This window comes from Ciona intestinalis, chromosome 3 (assembly GCF_000224145.3).
Source record: "Ciona intestinalis chromosome 3, KH, whole genome shotgun sequence".
Lineage (NCBI taxonomy): Eukaryota > Metazoa > Chordata > Ascidiacea > Phlebobranchia > Cionidae > Ciona > Ciona intestinalis.
In genome coordinates, this window is record NC_020168.2 from 3,066,554 (window position 1) to 3,088,481 (window position 21,928).

General features: G+C 36.6%; 4 protein-coding genes across 6 annotated transcripts; 2 read left to right on the top strand and 2 right to left on the bottom strand.

Moving 5' to 3' along the window:
- Positions 1-3,935: 3,935 nt before the first annotated feature.
- Positions 3,936-7,858, top strand: zf(ring)-35 (zinc finger protein). Of its 2 annotated transcripts, none has more exon segments than NM_001078468.1 (8): positions 3,936-4,110; positions 4,563-4,806; positions 5,013-5,298; positions 5,613-5,759; positions 6,025-6,246; positions 6,456-6,509; positions 6,564-6,763; positions 7,189-7,858. In NM_001078468.1, coding segments are annotated over 8 exon segments (1,389 nt in total). In that variant the 5' UTR covers positions 3,936-3,956; the 3' UTR covers positions 7,271-7,858.
- Positions 7,859-7,961: 103 nt separating this feature from the next.
- Positions 7,962-14,036, top strand: LOC100178416 (alpha-(1,6)-fucosyltransferase-like). The gene is made up of 9 exons (XM_009859834.3): positions 7,962-8,161; positions 8,991-9,079; positions 9,714-9,957; positions 10,351-10,459; positions 10,616-10,856; positions 11,260-11,518; positions 11,577-11,756; positions 12,536-12,683; positions 13,288-14,036. Exons 1-9 carry the CDS (start codon positions 8,070-8,072, stop codon positions 13,648-13,650), a joined length of 1,725 nt encoding a protein of 574 aa, XP_009858136.1. The 5' UTR covers positions 7,962-8,069; the 3' UTR covers positions 13,651-14,036.
- On the bottom strand, positions 13,870-16,708 carry LOC100182370 (cytochrome b-245 light chain). Of its 2 annotated transcripts, XM_002119276.4 has the most exons (6): positions 16,477-16,708; positions 16,288-16,372; positions 15,813-15,887; positions 15,538-15,618; positions 15,033-15,114; positions 13,870-14,614 (listed from the first exon to the last, which is right to left on the bottom strand). In XM_002119276.4, the coding sequence occupies exons 1-6, from the start codon at positions 16,553-16,555 to the stop codon at positions 14,489-14,491; spliced, it is 528 nt and encodes a 175-aa protein (XP_002119312.1). In that variant the 5' UTR covers positions 16,556-16,708; the 3' UTR covers positions 13,870-14,488. The 2 variants fall into 2 exon arrangements, with proteins under 2 accessions (XP_002119312.1, XP_002119402.1); XM_002119366.5 differs by lacking the exon at positions 15,538-15,618 and having other exon boundaries at positions 13,871-14,614; positions 16,477-16,705.
- A 287-nt stretch (positions 16,709-16,995) lies between these two features.
- Positions 16,996-20,416, bottom strand: LOC104265553 (jmjC domain-containing protein 7-like). Its single transcript, XM_009859835.3, has 7 exons — positions 19,036-20,416; positions 18,808-18,959; positions 18,251-18,423; positions 17,773-17,936; positions 17,526-17,690; positions 17,201-17,321; positions 16,996-17,136 (listed from the first exon to the last, which is right to left on the bottom strand). The coding sequence occupies exons 1-7, from the start codon at positions 19,284-19,286 to the stop codon at positions 16,996-16,998; spliced, it is 1,167 nt and encodes a 388-aa protein (XP_009858137.2). The 5' UTR covers positions 19,287-20,416.
- Positions 20,417-21,928: the final 1,512 nt, after the last annotated feature.

Genomic DNA, 21,928 nt, shown 5'->3' on the forward strand with positions numbered 1-21,928 from the left:
GTTTTGCCGCTTGTAGAGCTCTTTTCCCATCAGAAGTGCCCTGTAGATTAAGAACTAGGTTTCAAAATATATACCAGACTTGCTAACTGGTATAAACACCTAAGCCAGTCAAAGTGAAAGAATAAATGTTACATATTTATCCTCACATCTGAGAAAATCAATTGTAAAACACAAGTGTCCTGTTTCATACACCTCGTGCCTGCTTTTGAGTTACCATGTATGTAGCCTACCTTCGTGGGTGATTATTTTGGGGGTCCTGTGGTCGAGACAGGTATAATAGCAATAGCAAAGGTATGAAAAAAAGGGAAACAGTTGAAAAGGGATAGTAATAACCTAAAATCCTAACTTGTTCATGAGAAAACCTAAAAGGTTGTCTATTGTGAGATGTCAACAAAACTGTGTCTGGCGCAGTGGCATAGTGGTTAGAGCGCCTGCCTGTAACCCAGAGGTAATGGGTTCAAGGCTCATCCCTGCTACCATTGTGGGCGTATGTATCCTAGCAAAGTAACATATATGGTAACTCGCAAGCTGGCATGTAAGATGTGACCCACACTGTACCACTCACCAACTGTAGCACGACTTTTTCTTTCTCATGTTTGCATGTTCGAAATAATGGTCGACTATCAGTATCCAGAATGAAGTCTATGGTACCAAGTGCATCTAAAGGCAAAGAATGTTTTCCGTGTAAGTTTGGTACAGATGCAAAAATATAAAGTTTGTAATTCCATTTTCTAGATTCTGTTGTATCTATTTTTACTGTTAGAAACATATATAAATGAGAATACAGTTCCATACAATTGATGTGATTGATATATATGTAGTAGAGATGGCCCATTAATACTTACCATTAACATATCGTTTGCAGCGAATAAAACGGTGATCAATTATCTCCTGTAATAAAGTTATATAAGTAACAGAACATGACAAGGACCAGTATTTCTACACTATTATTTAGGATAAAGTACCGTAAGTTCGTTAAAATTAGCAAAAACAACGATGGGTTACCTCAGAATAAACGATATCTGCTCCGTATTTTAAAGCAAGCAGTCGAGTTGGTAACCTACCAATTCGAACCATAGGAGCTAAAATCACTTTATTTTTATAATCTAAAACCATGGTTAGTCTTTGCTCAATGCACCTATACAGTATTAATACATCAAATACTACGTTAAATACTTGAATTCCTGTTGTATCCCAATAGGGGCTTGTCACACATGCACATGTGTAAACTTATATCCTACGCGCAGATAATTTTCCCACTCTTTTCTCTTCTCGCCTCTTTGATTCTCTTAGCGCTTCAAACTTGTTTCTCTTTTATAGCTTTTCTCCTTCCGTCTCTCTTTTTTTAAATCCAGAGCTATACCTTTATTTGTGTACAAACACTTAAAACTAACTTCTACATTTTCTTTTTTTGCTGCTCTGGTGTCTGGCGAATATTTCATACCTGAGCTTAAAACACGAGAATGATTACACAAAGAAATATAGTAGGGTGGGGAAAGATGGGACAACTTCAGCACATAATATTCAAATATTCTGATCGAGTTCTAAACAATTAACAACGGTATGTGGAAATCGTGAGAATACTATTTTATAATTCTTTTAATGTTCTTTGTTTATCATCACATGGGACGAAAAAATAGAACGAAAAGCTGTCCCATCTTCCCCCACCCTACTATATTGCCTCCACTACGCTACGTGATCGAAATATTATTGGCCATAGGACGCGCGTATTTTGAACATTACGACAATAGATAAGGTCCAATTGCCATTTATTATGAATGACTATCCGACCCTGGAAGTAAAACCCCATTTTCAAATGTTAAAACATCGCGTCAAACACTTCGATCACGTATTTTTCATTACCATGAACTTATTATTAAAGAGGAAAATGTAGATACTGTTCCCATTTTCGTTACTGATATTTTATCGAGAGAAAATGGCACGAACAACACAGGCGTTGATTACCCTCAAATTCGTTGATCACAACGTAACAGCCTAGTTGATAGAACACTTCCTACCAAATCCCTACCAAATCACCATTCACAACACAAGGCAGCTAAGATAAAGTAGGTTCTGCAACAAATTGGGATTTCCTTCTGTTCTTACTGCAAGACTTCAAGTTAAGTACTATATTTAACTAACGAACTGTTTTACATTAAAGTAGTTTCACTAACTATTGTATAGTCGAGTGGGGTAAGATGACCCCTAAGCACTTGCTGACCAGTATTACGAATTAGTAGCCTATTATCATATTTTTATTAACTAACAACAGTTCAATGAAATATATTAAAACACCTGCCGAGGTGTTATTTAGCGTTTCGCACATCAGGTGTAATTTTAGCAATTCGAAATCCAGTGGAGTAAAACAGGACACAGTTTTTTTATATATGGTAGGCTACCTGTAAAGAAAGTTTTTTGAAAAATAGTCCCGTCTTAACCCACCCTACTATATTATTATTAACATATAACATTACCAGCAAACGTGTGATGTTTTTTTTACTCTGTCATATTAAACAAGGTACTCGAGCGTCATGACATTGGTTAACCCGCAGTTTACGTCGGTTATTTTACAATCGATGCGAAAAATTGCGAATGACAGTGGCTCGCTCGTTTGCAATAATTACGTTACAGGAATCGCTTCGACACACACACATGCGACGTAAAGATGCCGTTTCTTCACGCTTTCTTCGCACCTTTTTTCATGTTTTTTTTTTCAAGTGATGAGAAGTTCAAAGGATTTGTAAGTTAAATCACACGTACATTTCTTCTATAGGTAACATCGAAGATGTGACGTCACGAAGTGGTGATACGCGACAGAAGAACTCACTTCTTAAGTTGCCCACAATCTTCAATGTTTGGAAATGGACGTTTTCGTTATGTTTAGAACGTGGGATGTGACGTCACAGGAACAAGCGGACAAGCAAGTAAAAAACTGGAATCAAGGTAATTATGACGTAATACAAAAAAGCCGACATGAAACATATATTTTGTTAAAGCTGCATACACAAGCGCAAGGTTTAGTCAAAGTTAGTAAGTCCATAATATGTTTTACCGATGCGTCCGTTCCCAAGCAACCAGTGCTTGTGAAGTTAGTGATATCATATCGGCGAGTAAAGCACTTTTACTTTCCACCATCATTTGTCTTTTGTGGCGGATATTCCCACGAGAGTAATGTCTGATCTCGCACATTCTAATTTCGTTCCAGTTCCAGTAAGCACGAACTTATCTACACGTTGTAAGGATCGCACTTCGTTGTGGTATATCCGAATGAAAACAGCAGCTGGTAGTTAAACTTTAATCAGTAAACTGAGAAGTGATGACAGCGTTAATGAAAGGCAGTCTTTGATCATACATTTGATAAACCGCCAGGGCTTACGCGAGCATAAGTACCTTAGTACCGTTTGCTGGCAGTTTAGGTTTTTATATATTCGACCAATTAGAAATATTTTGATTGGTGTAAGGAAATGTGATTGACGAACTTGAGAATAAATCATTTGAGACTTTAAAAACCCGCAATCTTTGTAATGAAGTTCTTATCGTAATGTAACTTAGCCCGGTTCGAGAACTTTAATCATTTAAGGTAGAGTAAGTAAAGTCAACGTGGGTATACACATTCGTTTAATAAGCCTAAGTTCAGAAAAAATACTTTATCGTAGTTTATTAATATTAAACAAATATGTTAGACAACTATACTTTTGAGTCAACGTTTTTTTGTAACATTTTTATTACGGTTGAGAAAGATGGGACACCTTTTCATTCTATTTATTTGTCCCATTAGGTAGTAAACAAATAACATTCAAAGAATAATAAAACTGTATCCTTACGACTCCCATAGACAGTTGTTAATTGTTTAAAACTCGATCAGGATGTTTAGGTATTATGTGCTAAAAGTGTCCCATCTTTCCCCACAGAACTATATTATTTATCGTCTTAGATAATTATGGTGTGTTAACTGTATGCAAATAAAAACCTTCAAAATGGGACAATTCCAATCAATTAATAGCAAGACGGTGAGACTAAGTATATTGGATGATAGTGTTGCATTGGATGAGACATATGACAGGGTGGAACGAATGCTGAGGAACTTTTGTGACACTAACGAAGAAAAAGGTTTGGTGGTTAGGTGTGGAAATGTTGTTTTTTTCACTACCAAATGCGACGAGAAAATACGATAAAAAACACATTTTCCATCTTATTTTACTACATAGCAGGGAAGATGGGCCACATTTTCATTATAATTTGTTGTTTAATCTGGTAGTAAACAAAGAACATTCAAAGAATTATGAAACCGTATTCTCGCGACTGCCATAAACCGTTGGTAAATTTATTTTAAATTAAGATATTCAGATATTATGTTCTAAATGTGCCCATCTTACCCCGAAATACTATAGTTGTATTAAATTGCCCCTAGGGCATCGTAATATTTAAATTCTAATGTATATTATTTGGTAACTCGTCGCGGAGAATAAAGACGTGTCATTTATTCAATGTCACCACTACATCGTAATAAAGCATGTTAGCTATAAATAGATTACCCTAATAACTTTATGCGTTTTTTAAAGAAATACTAAGCTGTTGGGAGAAGGCAGTAAGCAAGAAGTGTCGTAACCCGTTACAACTGTGGAGTGCGTTTGGTTTGGCGATGCGGGCGCTTGAAAACTGGGGAAAACATCGGAGTTTTCTTGCATTTTCAATTCGACAGGTCGAGTTATCGCAAGAGTTTGAAAGGTCCAGCGATTTGTTCGCTGGTATGGATTCTGTCAACAGCGCAATTCTCGTTGCCGATTCATATTTAAATATGGCAAAGTATGTTTTTTGACTGCGTAGTTATATACAGTTAATTAAGCTGCATGGAGTAAATCTGTATTCAGCAAGTATGATATAAAGTTATATGGTAATATGCATTGAGTTTTTTATGAATTCGCCATTTTGGTTCAATATTGTTTAGCGTAGCATTTACACTCCTTCACGTTTTACTTTTCAGTTTTATTTAAAGAATATTTTACTTAAAGGGGGAACCTTCTGATGTCTCAATACAAGAACAGCGAAAAATACGCCACCAAGTGCCTGAGTGTGCTTTGCTCCGTCCGAAAAAGCAACCTCAATGCTATCAAATTGAGTGGTTATGCATACTTGTACAAGGCAAGATCGAATTTAGGCTTTAGTAACTTCAGAAATGCCCTTGAAGACTTGGAGCGATCGCTCCGTGTGGCTCACGACCAAGAGGACAGAAGACTTGAGTGTTTTGCTTGTTGTGCTATGGGTGCTTTGTATCTACAGTTGAAAGACTACGAAAAGGTTTGAATTTGTTTTACTCTGTCCCGTCGTGTTTGTTTTTATATTATGGTAGGGTAGGGGAAGACGGGACACCTTTAGGACACAATATCCAAATATCCTGACCGTATCTTAAACAAGTAAAACCAGTCTATGGGAGTCGTAAGGATACGGTTTTATAACTCTTAATGTTCTTTGTTTACTACCAAATGAGACGAGAAAATAGAATGAAAAGTTTTCCCATATTTCCCCACCCTAACGATGGGGAAATAAACCATGTCCCAACTATACCTAACCGCATCCCTGCATTAAGCGCCTTTAAACTTTCATTATGTTAGGGAAATTTCTTCTCCATAAAATCGTGTGAGATCTGGACACAATGTGGATCAAGTTGGAGCACACGCACCAAAGTCACCACTCAGTTGAATCTCGCTGAAGCTTACAGGAAAGTGGGGAAGATAGAAGACGCCATGGTGATTGGTGAAGTGAGTTTGTATAGTATGGTTGGGGTAAGACGGTTCATGTGTATAGTATGGTGATGGGGTAAGATGGTTCACGTTTTTAAACTCTTTTGTCTTCCCACTAGTAAACAAAGAATATTTACAGAATTACTTAACTGCAGTAGTCCTTTAACTTTAAAGGAGTGTTTTAATTGTTAAGAATACGGTTGAAAATATGGAATTTATGTGCTAGCCATGTCCCATATTACCCCACGATACTAAAATACGACTAAAATCCAATCTTATACAGGAGGCGATGAAAATAGCGATCGAAAACGACGATCGGTCATGTCAAGCTTACGCCATGTTGTGTTTTGCTGATATACATCGTGTAAGGAAAGATGAAGAAAGATCGTTACCAAGGTATAACTCAGCATCAGGGCTCATGCTGGATACGGGCGACCAGTACGGATACATGATGTCAACTATAGGAAAAGCTAAATTGTATCTGCAGACGAAAGATTATCAAAAGGTAGACTGCTATGCTATTTTTCTTTTCTATATGGGTGAGGTCATTATTGTCAAGGAGGTTAAGGCTACGTTTAGTTCAGACTGCATCGTTGATATAGTGAATTGGGGTACGATGGTTCATAATATAACCGCATCCTCACGACCTAAAGAGCGTTGTTAACTATTTAAATCACGATTATATCATTGATTTATTCATTTATGCGTTTTCAGGCAATCCAAGAATATTTTGCGGGTCAAAAAATAGCTGAAGCTATTGGCAACAAGGTAAAAAATCAAATAGTACTTTGTACAAATCACGAACTAAACTATGATTTTAAGATTACATCCATGCATATCCACGGTGAACTGGCTCTCTTGTTTCAACGATTATCCAACCAAGACGAAGCGAGAGTGAGAACCCTAAGATATCATCGACTTCTCGAAACTATGGAACTGTTTTGCGGTATATGCGCTGAACCGATGGCGGAGAAAAACGAACAGCTTGAAGCTCTTCCATGCTCGCATTTTTTCCACTTGAAGTAAGTATCTTCATCCAAACTATATGCTAAAGCGTTTTGGTGATAGCTTGGTGGTATAGCCTAACACACACAAGATGTTCGATCGTATATAGGCATAGGGTCTCTATATGTTGGGTGTAACGAAAATTGTGGTACAGAACATACATAGTAGGGTGGGAGAAGGCGGGAGGCCTTTTGCACATAATATCCAGTTATCCTGATCGTGTTTCAGACAATTAACAACGGTCTATGAGAGTCGTAAGGATACGGTTTTATAATTATTTAAATGTTCTTTGCTTACTACCAAATGCAACAACAAAATAGGCTGAAAAGGCGACCCTTCTTCTCCCAACCTACTATATTGTTATATCCAGTACAATTTATTTTGTAACAAAATCGCCAATTAAGTAATAGTCCAATGTAAAACAACAAAAAATCGCTTTTAGATGTGTTTCTAATAACGACGCTTTGGAAATGCGGATGTGTCCTAGTTGCCAGAAGAAGCCAATGAAGCAAGCCACTCTTTGACGTTTCCATTTCCCAATACCAACCATATGTTTATATTCCTTGCTATATAATCAAGCAGTTGTTGTTTATGATACGACGGTAACGTGGGTGTCAGATATTTCAGTATAAGTTTTATATAGCAGGAACTATAGTCTCACTCGCCGGAAGTTGTACAGTATTATTAGCGGAGTAGTTTTAGTTTAACTACTTTTTCACTAAACATAGGTTTCGTAAACAGGGGTTGCAACAAGCTGTCTGCACAGACTTGCTGTAGTACCATGTGGGAAAGTTGCTGGGATGCCGTTTAGTATACTAAGTATAGTAGATGGGGGAAGACGGGACACCTTTAGCACATAATATCCGAATATCCTGATTGTGTTTTAAACAAGTAACAACGGTCTATGGGGGTCGTGAGGATACGGTTTTATAAAGCAAATGGGACGAGAAAATGGAGTAAAAAGGTGTCCTATCTTCCCCCACCATACTATACATAAAAAACATATTCTTTTCCAAAATTGTTAAAGGTGAGTTACTATGGTTTAAATCGCAGTTCTAATCTATGAGATTTTATCCGATGTCATAAACCCCAATATACAATCGTTCAGTTTATACACGTGTCAGAATTGAACACACCAGACAGGAAAGCGCGCCATTTCTAATCAGCTCCTAATATACAGCAACGAATGGTTGAGGTAACAGGCGCGTTACGGGTCTTGTTTTACAGTCATTTTATATCGCCACTAGTGAATAAAAGCAGACCTTATCTACTTAGCCGTAACTGTTAAACCAAAGCATTTAGCACAAGGCATAGCTATTACGTATGGCCAAATACTTTTATTTGAAACAAACAATCACAACGCTGACTGTGATAACAACTTGTATTGTTGTGCTTGGTTATTTGAAGCTGATTAGGTGAGTGTTTATAACTATATATTGTTAGTATATATATGTATTTTACCAGCTACTATTTTTCAAAAAGTTGTGTCGTGTTTAGTTTATCTTTGCGAAACCCAATATCTTGCCGTTTAGCTTGAAAGGGCTGATGGGCTGCACAATCTCATGCTGTTGTCGTGCACCGCACTGATGCGAAAAGCACCAATTTACCACCAAACGCTTACTTGTGTTAGGCTTGTTGAAGAAAAAACTAAACTAGACGCATCAGTTTTCTCAATACTTGGAGCCTATATGCTACATGTGTGGGAAATAATGTGCATGTGAATATTTGTATTGCTTCGGTTTGTAGTCGCGATTATTAAATGGAGACCTTCAACATTAGACCGCGATGGGTGTCAGCTTTTGTAAAAGTAACAAATCGCCCGTACGGACTTTAAGCGCATGAATAACACAATGCACACGTGACACGTAATTACACCGATGAGGCCGGTTTGCAGAAATATAGTATATAGTACTGTGGGGGAAGATGGGACACCTTTAGTGCACAATATCTAAATATTCTGATCGTGTTTTAAACAATTAACAATGGTCTGTGGGAGTCGTGAGGATATAGTTTTTTGATGGCTTAAATGTTCTTTGTTTACTACTAAATGGGACGAGAAAATATAACGAAAAGGTGTCCCATCTTCCCACACCCTACTATATATATATATGTCTACAATTCGGACAAATTTTATCAATATGCTAAGCTACAGAGAAACGGCTTTTATTCTCGGCGTTTGTTTTATTCTAAGTTGTAAAAGATCCGAGTTTTATTCAAGCAATGTTTTATTTTCAACCATGCAAGGTACGAAGAGGGAAAATTAATAATTCACGTCCACAGAGCAAATCCAAACAAAGCTACTTCAAACGAGCAACAGCATTATGTCCCTTCAGGTACAAAATCTATATTTATTGGTATATAGACATTCATAGGCGGATTAAGACATATACAGTAAGGTTGGGTATAGGGCATGATTTCATTGTTTTTATCATCCCATTTGGTAGTAAACAAAAAAATACAGAATTGCAAAACCACAGCTCTGCGAGTCTAACATAGCGTTGTTAATTGAAGACACAATCAGAAATATTGGATATAGGTGCTAATGCTGTCCCATCTTACCCCACGGTATTATAGTAGGGTGGGGGAGATGGGACACCTTTCTACTTTATTTACTCGTCCCGTTCGGTAGTAAACAAAGAACATTCAAAGATTTATAAAACTGTATCCTCACGACTCCCAAAGACTATTGTTAGTTGTTTAAAACACGATTAGGATATTTGGAAATTATGTGCTAAAAGTGACCCGTCTTCGCCCACCCTACTATATGTTCTTGGGGGGTGGCCACAAAACAATTTAATGTGCTTGTTGGAAAGCGACGTGTTCGTGAACATAAATGTATATGACCACTTCCACTCTGGCTGTAATAAGTTTAATCTGGACTATAAATATAGCCTATCTTTTTTGTACCCAGACAAGCTCTAGAGTCTAGCCGGACGCATAATAACACAGCAACTTTCGTTTTTCCAGCACCACAAACAACATTATCAACACAAACAGAGGAAGCAAATAGAAGAAAAGTTAGTTTGAAGTCGGACTGTCAAAAACTACAACCCTTAGACGTACATACGAAGGCTTTGGTCAGAAATGCTTTGGAAAAAGCAGTTCAGCTAAAAGAATTATTTCGACACCAATCCGAGAAACTCAAAAGTGATTTGAATGAGACCGTTTCCATTCTGGCCTATTTTGAAAGGCTTTCAAAACCGCTAGAAAAGTAAGTTAATTTTCTGTTGTACATTTGTTCTGTTGAGATGTCCTGATATTATAAGATGATATATATATACTTAAAAAGCAATTTATGTAATTGGTATTGTTCGCATAACGTGCTCAGAAGTACATGGACCGGTGCCGTGGAAAGATGGTTTGCGCGCCTGCCTAGCTACAGTTTGCGTGGTTTAACGACCGTCGTTGCCCCGCAGCGAGAGGATACATAATTCGCAATTGATTAATTCTAAACTTCCGTGTGGTCCTATTATGCAAGGACAAATGAATTAGGTTTGACAATCACAGCCCACAATGAAACAGAATGAAATGTAAAACAAATCCCGGGTTTCCATAGTTTTCTAATAACCGCAACAAATACGCTCCTAACGTACATACTTTCCAGCTCTCTAATGAATGATTTGGAATTACTTCATAATATAACTTCAACAGATGATCACATAGAATTAAAAGAATTGAACGAAATAGCTCAAAGTATGATTCATAGGTCACAGGTAATATTCAACCACCGGCATGTAATGATATGTGTTGCTGTTTTCAGTTGCAGGGCAAATGTCCCAAATAAACAGAAACTATAGATAACAGTACCAATATAGTTTGTGAACGTTGCCATTCGAATGTGTTCATCAAATATTTTCTATCCAATGCAGAATCCTATAGATTGCCGTGTTTCTCGTAAACTTCACTGTTCAATTAAGCATACAAGTTGTGGATTTGGGTGCCTGATGCACGATTATGGTTTATGTACATTCGTCGCTGTTGGGAAATCCAGATGCATGCAGTATGACATGAAACAACTGACGGCTTACCCTGGAATTTCTTCCATGTTTAAGTACACCGGCAATACATGCGTCAACACCTCTCATTTCGGGGAATCCATTGAGTGGCGATGTGCGTTATCAGTAAATATTAGTTTGTAAACATAAAAACACAGTGTAGTACTGTGGGGCAATAGGATAACTTAAATACATATTTCCTAAGTGTGTTTTTAATAATCGTCCGGCGCCGTGGCAAAGTGTTTAGCGCGCCTGCCTCTGTCCCATTTCCCCCCACTCTACCATATATACAAAAAAAGAAAAACAACGTAACATACATGGTAACTCGTAAGCTGGCACGAGGTGTATGAAACAGAACACATGTGTTATAACGACTGTCGTTTTCCGGCTACGCGAGGATAAACAAGTTTTACTCATTACATTCACAATTAACAGCGATCGCGGGGCTACGGTTATATATAATTCTAAAAATATTCTTTGTTTACTAGTAAACCTTACAATATTTTCTACTTTTTCAGCGTCTTTTCACAAGAAACCCACCCTGGAGGAAGCCGAAGTAATCAAAATGACAATTGATGGACCATACACAAGCCATTCACTCTTCAGTCCCGGTACCGTCCCAGAAAAATTACTGCCGCGAATTGAACGCGTCCATGGCGATCCTAGAGCATGGTGGATAGGCCATGTTATGAATTACTTCCTTAGACCACAGCAATTGGTCGAAGACGAATTTACTTCAGTTAAAAGAGAGATTCAATTCGCGCATCCTATCGTTGGGTATTGAGACAAATCGTTAAGATTGAAACTGCGATATTTATATTGAATTTTTTTGCAGTATTCATATACGGAGGCGAGATAAAATCTCTGAAGCTCCTTATTATGATCTGGAGAGGTATATGGACCATGTGGAAAGCTGGTATGGCCGCTACTTTATGAAACATCCTAGTGAAAATGTGATCAGACGTGTCTATCTCGCAACGGATGCATCTGAAGTTGTTGAAGAAGCAAAGATAAGGTTAGTGTCGCAATGTCGGCTTGCAGATACGATTGACCCATAGTTTCCTATTACGTATAGACGTGTAGTCTGTTCTCGGTTTATAACAACATTATAAGCGAACTTGTTTATCACATGTTTACTCACTAGGCGTCTTAGCTATCTATAGTGTGAGAGGTATAGATTTAAAACTTAAATGTGTTATATATTATATATACAACATTAGTAAATAAAGACGCTCATTCGCGGCCTACTAGAGATCTCTAGTAGGCCGTGGCTCATTTAATTTCGTACATTTTCATGCGTGGGTTTGTAGCACTGAAGTGTGAATAACATGATAGCGGACCATATGCGTCCTTTGTCTGAATAATCTAACTCACACGATCACATAAGTCACAGAAGTCCTGAATTGTTTCATGCACGGCACTGCAGAACAGTTCGTAATAACGGTAAGATACGACGGCGTATGTTATCTTAAAACGTCAATCGTGAACGATAGGTTACGACTATCACGGAACGTAAACCAGTTTGAATAATTCTTGTGTCCGAATGCTCCTCGTAAAATTCGAATACTCGTTCGGAAAAAGGGTATATACTTTATAGCGGCAATAGCAGACAATAAACGTAAAATACAGTCGTATAGGAAAGCTATTGCCTACAATGGGAATCGAAGTGAAAATATCTGCGCTTCGTCGCTGTCGGTAAGTCTGCGATGAATAACGAACGACACAAGTAGAAAATATGCGCGATATATGTACATTTACTTACCTACCGATTAAGGTATTCTAATTCTAATGCAGATATCCAAAGTATGCGTTCATCACTGCTCTTGGAAAATTGTTTAAAGAATCTCAAAATCGACAAAGCGCGTCAGCCGTGAAATGTATCTGGTATGACGTCCTCCTATTGAGGGATTGCGACTTTGCTGTTGTAACATTCTCATCCAATGTAAGTAAAACTTTAAAGGGGTTATATTTTAGAAACAACGTATAGTAGGATGGGGAAAGATGGGACACCTTTTCATTCCATTTTCTCGTCCCATTTGGTAGTAAACAAAGTAAATTCAAAGAATTATAAAACCGTATCCTCACGACTCCCATGGACCGTTGTTAATTGTTTAAAACACGATCAGGATATTAGGATATTATGTGCTAAAGGTGTCCCATCTTCCCCAACCCTACTGTAACAATTGTAAACTATGTCACATCCCTGTTTTATGTACTGTTCTGGTACAGTGCTTAGTGTGCAAGCGTGAAGTGTGTGAAACAGAACACCAGTGTTATAAGGACTACCGATGCCACTCCATGCGAGAGAACATAAATTAAATTCATTCTTACTTAAACATTTAAATAAAGAGGAATATGTTTTCTGTGTCCTGTGAAACAATCACGCCTTATCTTACACAATAAACCTTTTTAATCATTAAAATAAATGCATTAACGTCTGTTGTTATAAGTACTGTTGTTTTAACCCATTATTCTAGCCGGCGCAAACTGTACTAAATAGACAAAATAAGGTTGTTAATGTTTGTTAACTGTCTTTCCTTTGGTAGGTGGGTAGGTTGGTTTATGAGCTTAAGCAAAACTCCACGAGCGATCAAACATACAGTGTTTTAAGTCTGGACGACCGTTACCACTACTGGGGTGAAATTGGCCAAGTACAATTCGCCATTGCTGACCATAATCCACCAAGTGATATTTTGTGCAAGAACACACTAACTCGTGCCCCAATGCAGGAAATGCGAAAATGGACTTGTGAATTAGAATTAAAAGCAGGAGATGAGCTTGTAGCGCTTCCTACACTCTACCATGTTTACCTATCTGGTGGTTATAATCGAAGAACTAAGTTGCACGGTTTATATCCAGCCCACAAGGTTAAAGATGTTGTCACACCTGCTCCATACCCTTTAACATGATTTGATTCCATTGCAGTGGTTGCACTGTGTATATTGGTGGCCACATGATGACTAACCATTACATACTCATATAACTTATCAGCAACAGGAAAGGTGTTGTGAAAAACAATGGAAAATTTCTTATAACAATAGAAGGAAATTAAGCTGTTGCGTTATGGGCCATACACTGTGTAGTCTGCTGTTTAAGTTTCTATTTTGCAACTTTTTAAAAGCACTGTATAGTTAAAACCTTATTTATTAAAGTATCTGCTTAAGTGCACGAATGTAGTTTACAATGAAGTATTTATGCAACAATTAATTGACACAAATGCAATATAACAATATATTAAAATACTAACTAAGATTAATAAGAGTACAATACATTCATAAAAACCAGCTAAACTTTGTGTATACTCTATACAACTTCAAACAAAAACCTTTTCATTCAATTAAAATCAGCTATACAGAAAAAAATCCAAAAAACAATCATAAACAAAGTTGCATATGTGGTAACCTGTAAGCAATCACGAGCTGTTAGAAACAGAAAACCTATGTTATAACTGCATAAAACCGCTACGGTACAATAAATAAGCCAAAACTATTCATTCATTAAGTATTTGGATACAACAGCCACACTTTTTAACTGACATGCTTTCTACATTTTTATCCATAGCATGTTTTAACAACTGTTGTTTTGCTGTTAACTACTTTCTCTCAGTTCTTCAAATATCATAATTTTGGGCCTTTTGGCTATTGTTTCCGAAGAGATAAATAAAATTATGATATGTTATAGTTAGTTATACATTAGTTTGTGAACCATTGATTATAAATCTGGATACTTTTTTGGCAAAGTTTGGATTTAGATTTGTTTGTTTTGTGGAAGGCGAGGTGGGGGTTGGCTCGGAGGTTGCGTGATGTCATTTGATGTGGATGGGACTTGGGGACGAGACTCTATGGGATTCCATCTTTCTTTATGTAAAGCAGCCTGTGAGTTGAAACATTTAGATTGAATTTTTGCATGAATGTTCGGAAAAAGTTATTCAGCGTCATGATAGTACTATGTAGCCTTTAGCCCACATCCTAGGGCCCTTCCTTGTTTTTCTGTAGGGTGTCACCATATTGAATACAATATTAGGTTTTGGGAGTCAAAATTATGCAAAAGGCAAATCATTTCTGCTTGTAACTGCTCATTACAATAGTTCTCTTGGTTTTAGATAAAAGACAAAGTAGATAACAATAATAAATACATCCTTAATTGTTGTATATTATGTTTATCTCCTCGTTGTATTTTATGCCATTTTTGTTTTATGCGGGTGAGGTCCTTTGTCAAGGCATACCAGGGTGAAGGGGATTTAGGCCTGCGTCGGCCCATTTGTATAAGCTTTATAATAATCTTTACTTACCCCCAAATAGATACCACTGCCAACAATCACACAGACTGAACCAAGAAACGTTGGAACACTAATGATTCCAGGTATGCAGACTCTACAGGAAGTATCAGAATATTATTAATATATGGTTGTGGCAACCAGCGCTGCAGCAAAGTGGTTAGCATGCCTGCCTCTAAAGTTTAAACCAGAGGTAATGAGTTGAAGGCTCGTCGCTGCTACCATTGTGGGTGTATGTGTTCTTGGGCAAGACTCCCAAAGGCAATTGCTCCAACCAAGTGGTCATTAATTGGTTGTCCAAATTATCAGCCATACATGATAAAAATTTAAAAAAATTTCCCAAAAAATAATCATCCACAAAGTAACATACATGGTAACTCGTAAGCTAGCACGATGTGTATAAAACAGAACACCTGTGCTATAACAACTATAGTTCTCCGCCACATGAAGATGAAGTAAATTACATTCATTCATATAAAAAGCATAGTCAAATGTCATAGACATGTGGTCACATACTTACATGAAGTATGCTATTGCACGAAAATAATAGCTGCTGACAAACGGTAGTTTATTGACCATAGTAGAAAAACAGGACTGACCACTGCATGAACAAAATCATTGAGTTGAATCAAGTAAAAATAAAATACTATCAGTATTACATAAAAAAAAATTATAAATACGCTGTGACTTTTTTTACAAAGTAATCAACAGAATTAAAAATGAGTTGGAAATTTAGAGATTCAGTGGCTCATTATACACACTGTTAATATTTATGGTTATAATTAACCAGCACACCTTCTAAGCAGAGTGTTTCCTTTGTTCTTCTTTCCTCTTGGATATTCAAGTAAGCCAACTAAAATGCCAAACACACTACAACACAATATCAAGCTGTTAAGTTTAAGAAACCTGAAATATATATTATCTTCTACCTCAGTAACATATATTATTTTACTACAAACCATTCCTATAACTTAAATACAATATTTTCATTGTTTTTTCATTAAAAAGTTTACATACAAGACGCATATAGGTAGTTGAAAATTGAATAGTAAACCCGGTTGTTAAAAGAAATGAGCTTTTAGCACTTGTGAAGAATCCTCTGGCATGTTACAGACTAGGCTGAGAGAGGTTGGTAGTTAGCAGTTGTTAGTTGGGGGGTAGGGGCTAATGGTTATAGGAGTTAGTAGTTACTAGCTACGCAGATAACATAGGAGGGGTTCTTCACTAGTACTGGACCTTCAATAAAATATTTTTGTTTGCAAAAGGATACACTCCGTATATTCCAATTGGTAACCAGAACATGAAGTTCTTGAGTAATCCTCCAACAATTCCAATGATTCCTCCAAGAGTCAGAACTGAAACGTTTTTTTATAACATTTGTTTTATATGCTTACGTAATGTCAATTTAGCGTATATTGTTTTGACAACGGAGTAGCTTTTATAGCCAGTTAGGACTCACCATAGCTACCAAGAAGAGCAGTTTCATTCGCCCACATTCCCCACTGTATACTTCGTATATTGCTACTCGAGGAAGGCATGTTTTTTGTAACCTAACCTACCAATACTTCTTGACACTTTAGTGCTGTATACGAAGTACTTCAGCAGGAAATAACGGAAAGGGAAGTTCCCGAACTATAATGACGTCACCTTTTTCATGGAAATGTCAAAAGATTGGGAGCTTACAGCAAAAAGAGCTTACTTAGGTATCTATATGATAAGACGTCATCGTAAGTTTAGATTTCACGCATGATCAACGATCTGTTTATTCTTCGGTTATTATAGAACCTTTATATTATTATAAATGATAGTCTTTTGTCTTTCTCCTAATTCCAATCCGTCTATTACTCTATTTCTACTGCAATCTTAAACCGAAACTATCACGCCGCTTTGCATTGCAGCACATTCATTCATTGCAGTATTTGTGTTATAAAATGAGGCAACTGCCAAACAATATGCAAGAAATGTTTTATGTTGGTCATTATAATTCGTCCTTTATGCTTGGAGGTTGAAAGAATTTTCCGTAGGTCGACTCTCGTTCCTTGAAAGATTCAACTTCTGGGATGGTCAATACACCGTCTTCGTCTGTGTCCAGCAAGTGAAAGTACTTTTGTGCTGTTTGCTAAAAATAAAATTTAAGTGTAGGCTACCTTTACCTTAATATACTAAACAACACAATAACTTACCTTAAGAATATCGACTTTGTCCTCCTGTTTATAGTTATCAGGGAAGAGATCGACCACTGCGTTAATCAAATTACTTTTCGTTGTATTGAAAGACCCATTGAATGCGTTGTGGAGAATTCGTCTGTAAGGACGTAAGTGTAATGATGTTATTTTATATTTTTATGATGTTTAGCGTAAACGTCGTGTTATGATGGTCAATCGCATGACTTCCTTAAGTGACATTTAGTTACCCCTTGGTTGTATGATCACATACATCGACCGAATTGCAATAAAAACGATTAAACGTCTAAACTCCTAACTGGGTTAGTTTACATGCGTTGCTTACTGTTCAAGGCTCATAGCCGGATGCTTGCGATAGTGAGACAACGTTTCGTATTCTGGGAAGAACGTGCCAATGCAATCTTCATGAAATGTCTGGTCATTTACCGGGTCAAACCAAAAGTTAATCGCAAGTTTTCTGCCTTTTGGTCCTTTTAATTGGTGAAACCACCTATTAAAACACGAGGAGGCAATGAATATTTGAGACCGTGTAGCTTAACTGTAATGGTGTCGTCTTCTAATGCTAAACTCACCGAACTGGCATGTAAAAACAGTCTCCAGCCTCGATAGTTGCTCCATACCACGGTATCTTTGAAATATTTCCATATTTGTACATATCAACCCTTTCAACATCTACACTACTCGTGTTACTAAACTGATCGAGTAAATCATCCAATGACAGACTGTCCTCGTATTTCTGCCAGAAAAATGTAAACATATTTGTATGCATTCTTGCTATGCATAAACACAGGGTTATCTAATAACAGAACTTAGCCTGTCAAGTGAACAGAAGTATTCTACATCGTCGCCGTGGAAAAGTGGTTATAGGCCGTTCTCTCTAGCCCAAAATTTACCGTTTCCCAAAAAGTCACATCCGTGATAGTATGTGATCAGACACGTTTGAAAAAGAACACACGAATAATAACGAGTGCCGTTGCCCGCCACGGGAATGAAAAATAAGTAACTTATTGATACCTTTTAAACCTACTGCACACCTTACAAAAACCTTACCGGGTCTATAAGTAACAGATCTTTCTTCCCATCATAAAGGCAATTTAGATTTTCGTTACTGTCGTTATGAAGAAGAGAGTTGGAGTCGCCTGCTGAAAACCACATCGCCACCACATTTAACAGTTTAAAAAAACTTCCGCACAGTAGCGACTTCGGAACGAACACTTCAGCATCTAAAAAGTGTGAGGAAATTATTATTTTCAAATTGGTAACTTATATTTAAACCTGTAGACTATACATTACGGCTTCTACTCGATGTTTAAAAATCACGTTCTTTTAACAAAGTCACGTTTATACAAAACAGAACTACGTTTACATATACCTGTATATAGTAGGGTGGGGGAAGATGGGACACCTTTATCACATAATATCCAGATATCCTGATTGTGTTTTAAACAATTAACAACGGTCTATGAGAGTCATGAGGACATAGTTTCTTACTACCAAGTGGGACGAGAAAATATAATAAAAACCTGTCCCATCTTCCCCCACCCTATACTATATATGTATATTATTGACCATTGTTTTTAATACGACAAATGTTTACGTTTGCTTACCCGCAAACTGCTCATTAGATATTTGACTCATAATGTAAACGTCTTCTTTCTCATAAACAGACAGAAATTCTGACATTTTCATAGGGAATGGTTCTTCTATTACTCTTTCTTTGAGCGGTTCTATACTGAATGTTGCATCTCCATAACGTTCTCTGAATGGTATATAGTAGTGTAAACGCCTATAGACATGCGCACGTCTGTACTTTTCCTTGTAAACCTTGCGTTTACCTCAAGTAAGAGTCGTTTCTCAAGTTGTTAAAGTTAGGAAATTTCTTGGCTACTCCTTTAAACACCACTGGTTTCGCAGGTGCGACGTAGTTATCGTAAAACTCGATCGGGGTTGGAAAATCGTCCCTTTCTTCTATAGGCATGGGTGGCATGTGCGAACCAATGTGTTGCATGTGACCTGGTGGGTCATCCGCCACAACAACAACGGCTAGTTGCACAATGCTAAATATGACTATCCTACATCCATTCATTACGTTTCTTCTACAGCAAATAAAGTATTCTGTATTTACCAGAGATAATAAATTAGTATAATCATATACTTTTATAAACTATTTCCAATCCTCTTCAATTCTGCCTACAGCACTACAAGTCTGGTCTCATCAATGTTTCTACAACCACATCGGGACGTGGCATTACGCAAACATCAGCACTCAAAAGATACAGTTGTTCTGAGAAACACGAATATACCGCTTCCACGTTTTCCCGTTGATTCTATCCAAGCTGCGCTGTTATATCTGTATATCACATACGTATACTGCAATACATATTATGTTATTAAATTGAAAAATAAAACACATGGGCTATGAAAAACGTTTTAACATAACATATTATAGCGTCCACACACGGCGATTTTCACACACTCTCTTTGATCAACATTTACCCATATTATGACGTAATTGTACTGAGGTCTCGCTTCGTTGAAACTGGTCATACCACTGCATTTTAATGCAAGTAAGTGAAGGTTAGAACAAATATGTAAATACATGTTGGCGCTGAATCAGATATATTAAAACTCCCAAAATTGTGTAGTTTGCGAGATTAAATCATTAACTCAGTATCATTTTGTAGTTTAATAATATATTCGTTTTAATTCGTTCCATTAGGCAGCTAAACCGCTTTACTACATGTACGTATAGACGAATCAAACCTAATGGCTTAACCAAAGCACAACAAAATCAAAGCGCTGTTTCTTGGAGAGATCATTTGAGTTGAGTTTCCTGTCATATTTGCGCATGTGCAATCAACATATTAGAAACTGAGAGGCCTATCTCTTCAAACAAGTTGAATTCATTCGCCTAAACTTTAGACCCTAAACAAAGCACGATGAACGGACGAACAATATGTTTAGTTTGTGTGGTTGTATCTTGTATGATGCAGTTCTCGAAATCGAAAGTACCACCTGTGTTACCAAAAAGGAGAAGAAGTCCCCCAAAAGCCGGATTACCCGAAGTGAAACTCATGTAAGAAAAACAAGTTTTTAGACTTTTTTCTGACTATTTACACTGTATAAAAAAAATACGATAGAAAGAGTTTTGTGTGTGTGTTTATACCGTACATTGCTTTTACAGGCGGATCATCAGCGAAGACCCAATGAAAGGTAAGATAACAGTTATGTGCATCAAGCCTCGATGTTATCACTTTGTATAGTAGGGTGGGGGAAGATGGGACACTTTGTCAGACGAGACTTTTTTTAATATTTTTTTTACGCACCCCCATTTAATGATAATCAGGAAACTAAGGTTACAGAATTATTCGACAGTATTATCACGACTTTATAAAACGCCCGTTAAAGCTGATTACTCTTTTAAAATATTAAAAAAAATATGTAAATTAGAAACAGTATACTTTGAACAGGTAAAAAAATGCGAAATAGTAAGGTGCTATTTTTTAATGTTCGCTCAATCATAGTAAAGCCAATGAATTTTTTTAGTTTGCGTGTGCGAACGATTTAACGTTTCATAGCTCCATAAAACAACCTTGAATATTTCCTACAGTTTGATTTTGTCTCATAAAACTGGTTTTAGTTTTGTAAAAAAAACAATGATATATAAGCATGAAGAAAATAGGCAGGGGTCAATATATGACTTTAATTTGAGATAAAAACAACAAAAAAATATCGGTTTAACGTTATATATATAAAGGTTACATAGCAAAGAAACTAGCACAGCCGGTTAAACTCGATAGGTTAACTAAAAAGTTGCAGAATACTGCTAATGTAAATATATTTCAATTTAGAGTCCCATCTTCCCCTACATTGTAGTTTTGTATGTTTTCAATGCCAAACTTTGAAAGATTTGCTTTTAATTTAGTAATTGATACCTCAGGGGGTTTTCAACTATAAAATACTGATATAATAAAAAGATAATATTTTGAAAATATGTTCGAAATTTGGTCATTTTCACTTGGTGATAATTTATAAGAAGTGGCTTGTGCCAAATCAGAGTAGTAATACCCAATTTGTAGCAAAAATAACAACTTTATCAATAGTTATTATCAATTTTCTGTTATTACAAGTTCATATACATTTGTAGGATACAATATTTATCTATTGATGTTCGAACATTACCCATTGTCGTTCAAACAATACCAATTGTTATGCAATAATATAATGTATAGGTAACATGTTAAAACTATAGCAGTAGGGCAAGAAAAAGAATGTTTAGACCTAATTTTCAAATCATACAGTGTTATTTCGTGTTATTTGCGATATTCCTATTTATAAATACACTTAATAATCAAAATTAACAATGATTTTAAACTGTCCCATCTTGTCCTGTGTGTTTTTAAATTTGTAAAATTTCACCTGCTATGCGGATCGCTAAATAACTCCTGGTGTGTTTTATTATATTTTATTAAATTGATGTCAATTAATAAAAGAAAGATAGTACTAATTCGTGGTATTACCCAAAAAACGTCATCTTATTTTATTTTGAAAATATTTGGCATTTAGTAATATTATATTTGTAGATGCCTTGCGGAGGTTTAAGACATATTAGATGCTTTAGAGAGAAGTATACACAATGCATCCAGAATTGAATAAACCAATATGTGACTGTAAAAGTTGTATTTGTGTTATTTTTTTATTACAGCATGCCGTAATACCAAATCAAGC

Coding starts and splice junctions, on each gene's coding strand:
- LOC100178416 (XM_009859834.3), top strand. CDS start 8,070: ATGGCCAAATACTTTTATTTGAAACAAACAATCACAACGCTGACTGTG. Junction 8,162..8,990: donor GGTTATTTGAAGCTGATTAG/GTGAGTGTTTAT, acceptor CAACCATGCAAG/GTACGAAGAGGGAAAATTAA. Junction 10,460..10,615: donor GTATGATTCATAGGTCACAG/GTAATATTCAAC, acceptor TATCCAATGCAG/AATCCTATAGATTGCCGTGT.
- LOC100182370 (XM_002119276.4), bottom strand. CDS start 16,555: ATGCCTTCCTCGAGTAGCAATATACGAAGTATACAGTGGGGAATGTGG. Junction 15,888..16,287: donor CCAATTGGAATATACGGAGT/GTATCCTTTTGC, acceptor ATTGTGTTGTAG/TGTGTTTGGCATTTTAGTTG. Junction 14,615..15,032: donor GCAGTGGTATCTATTTGGGG/GTAAGTAAAGAT, acceptor TTCAACTCACAG/GCTGCTTTACATAAAGAAAG.
- LOC104265553 (XM_009859835.3), bottom strand. CDS start 19,286: ATGAATGGATGTAGGATAGTCATATTTAGCATTGTGCAACTAGCCGTT. Junction 18,424..18,807: donor ATCTAATGAGCAGTTTGCGG/GTAAGCAAACGT, acceptor CACACTTTTTAG/ATGCTGAAGTGTTCGTTCCG. Junction 17,691..17,772: donor TGTTTTTACATGCCAGTTCG/GTGAGTTTAGCA, acceptor GTGTTTTAATAG/GTGGTTTCACCAATTAAAAG.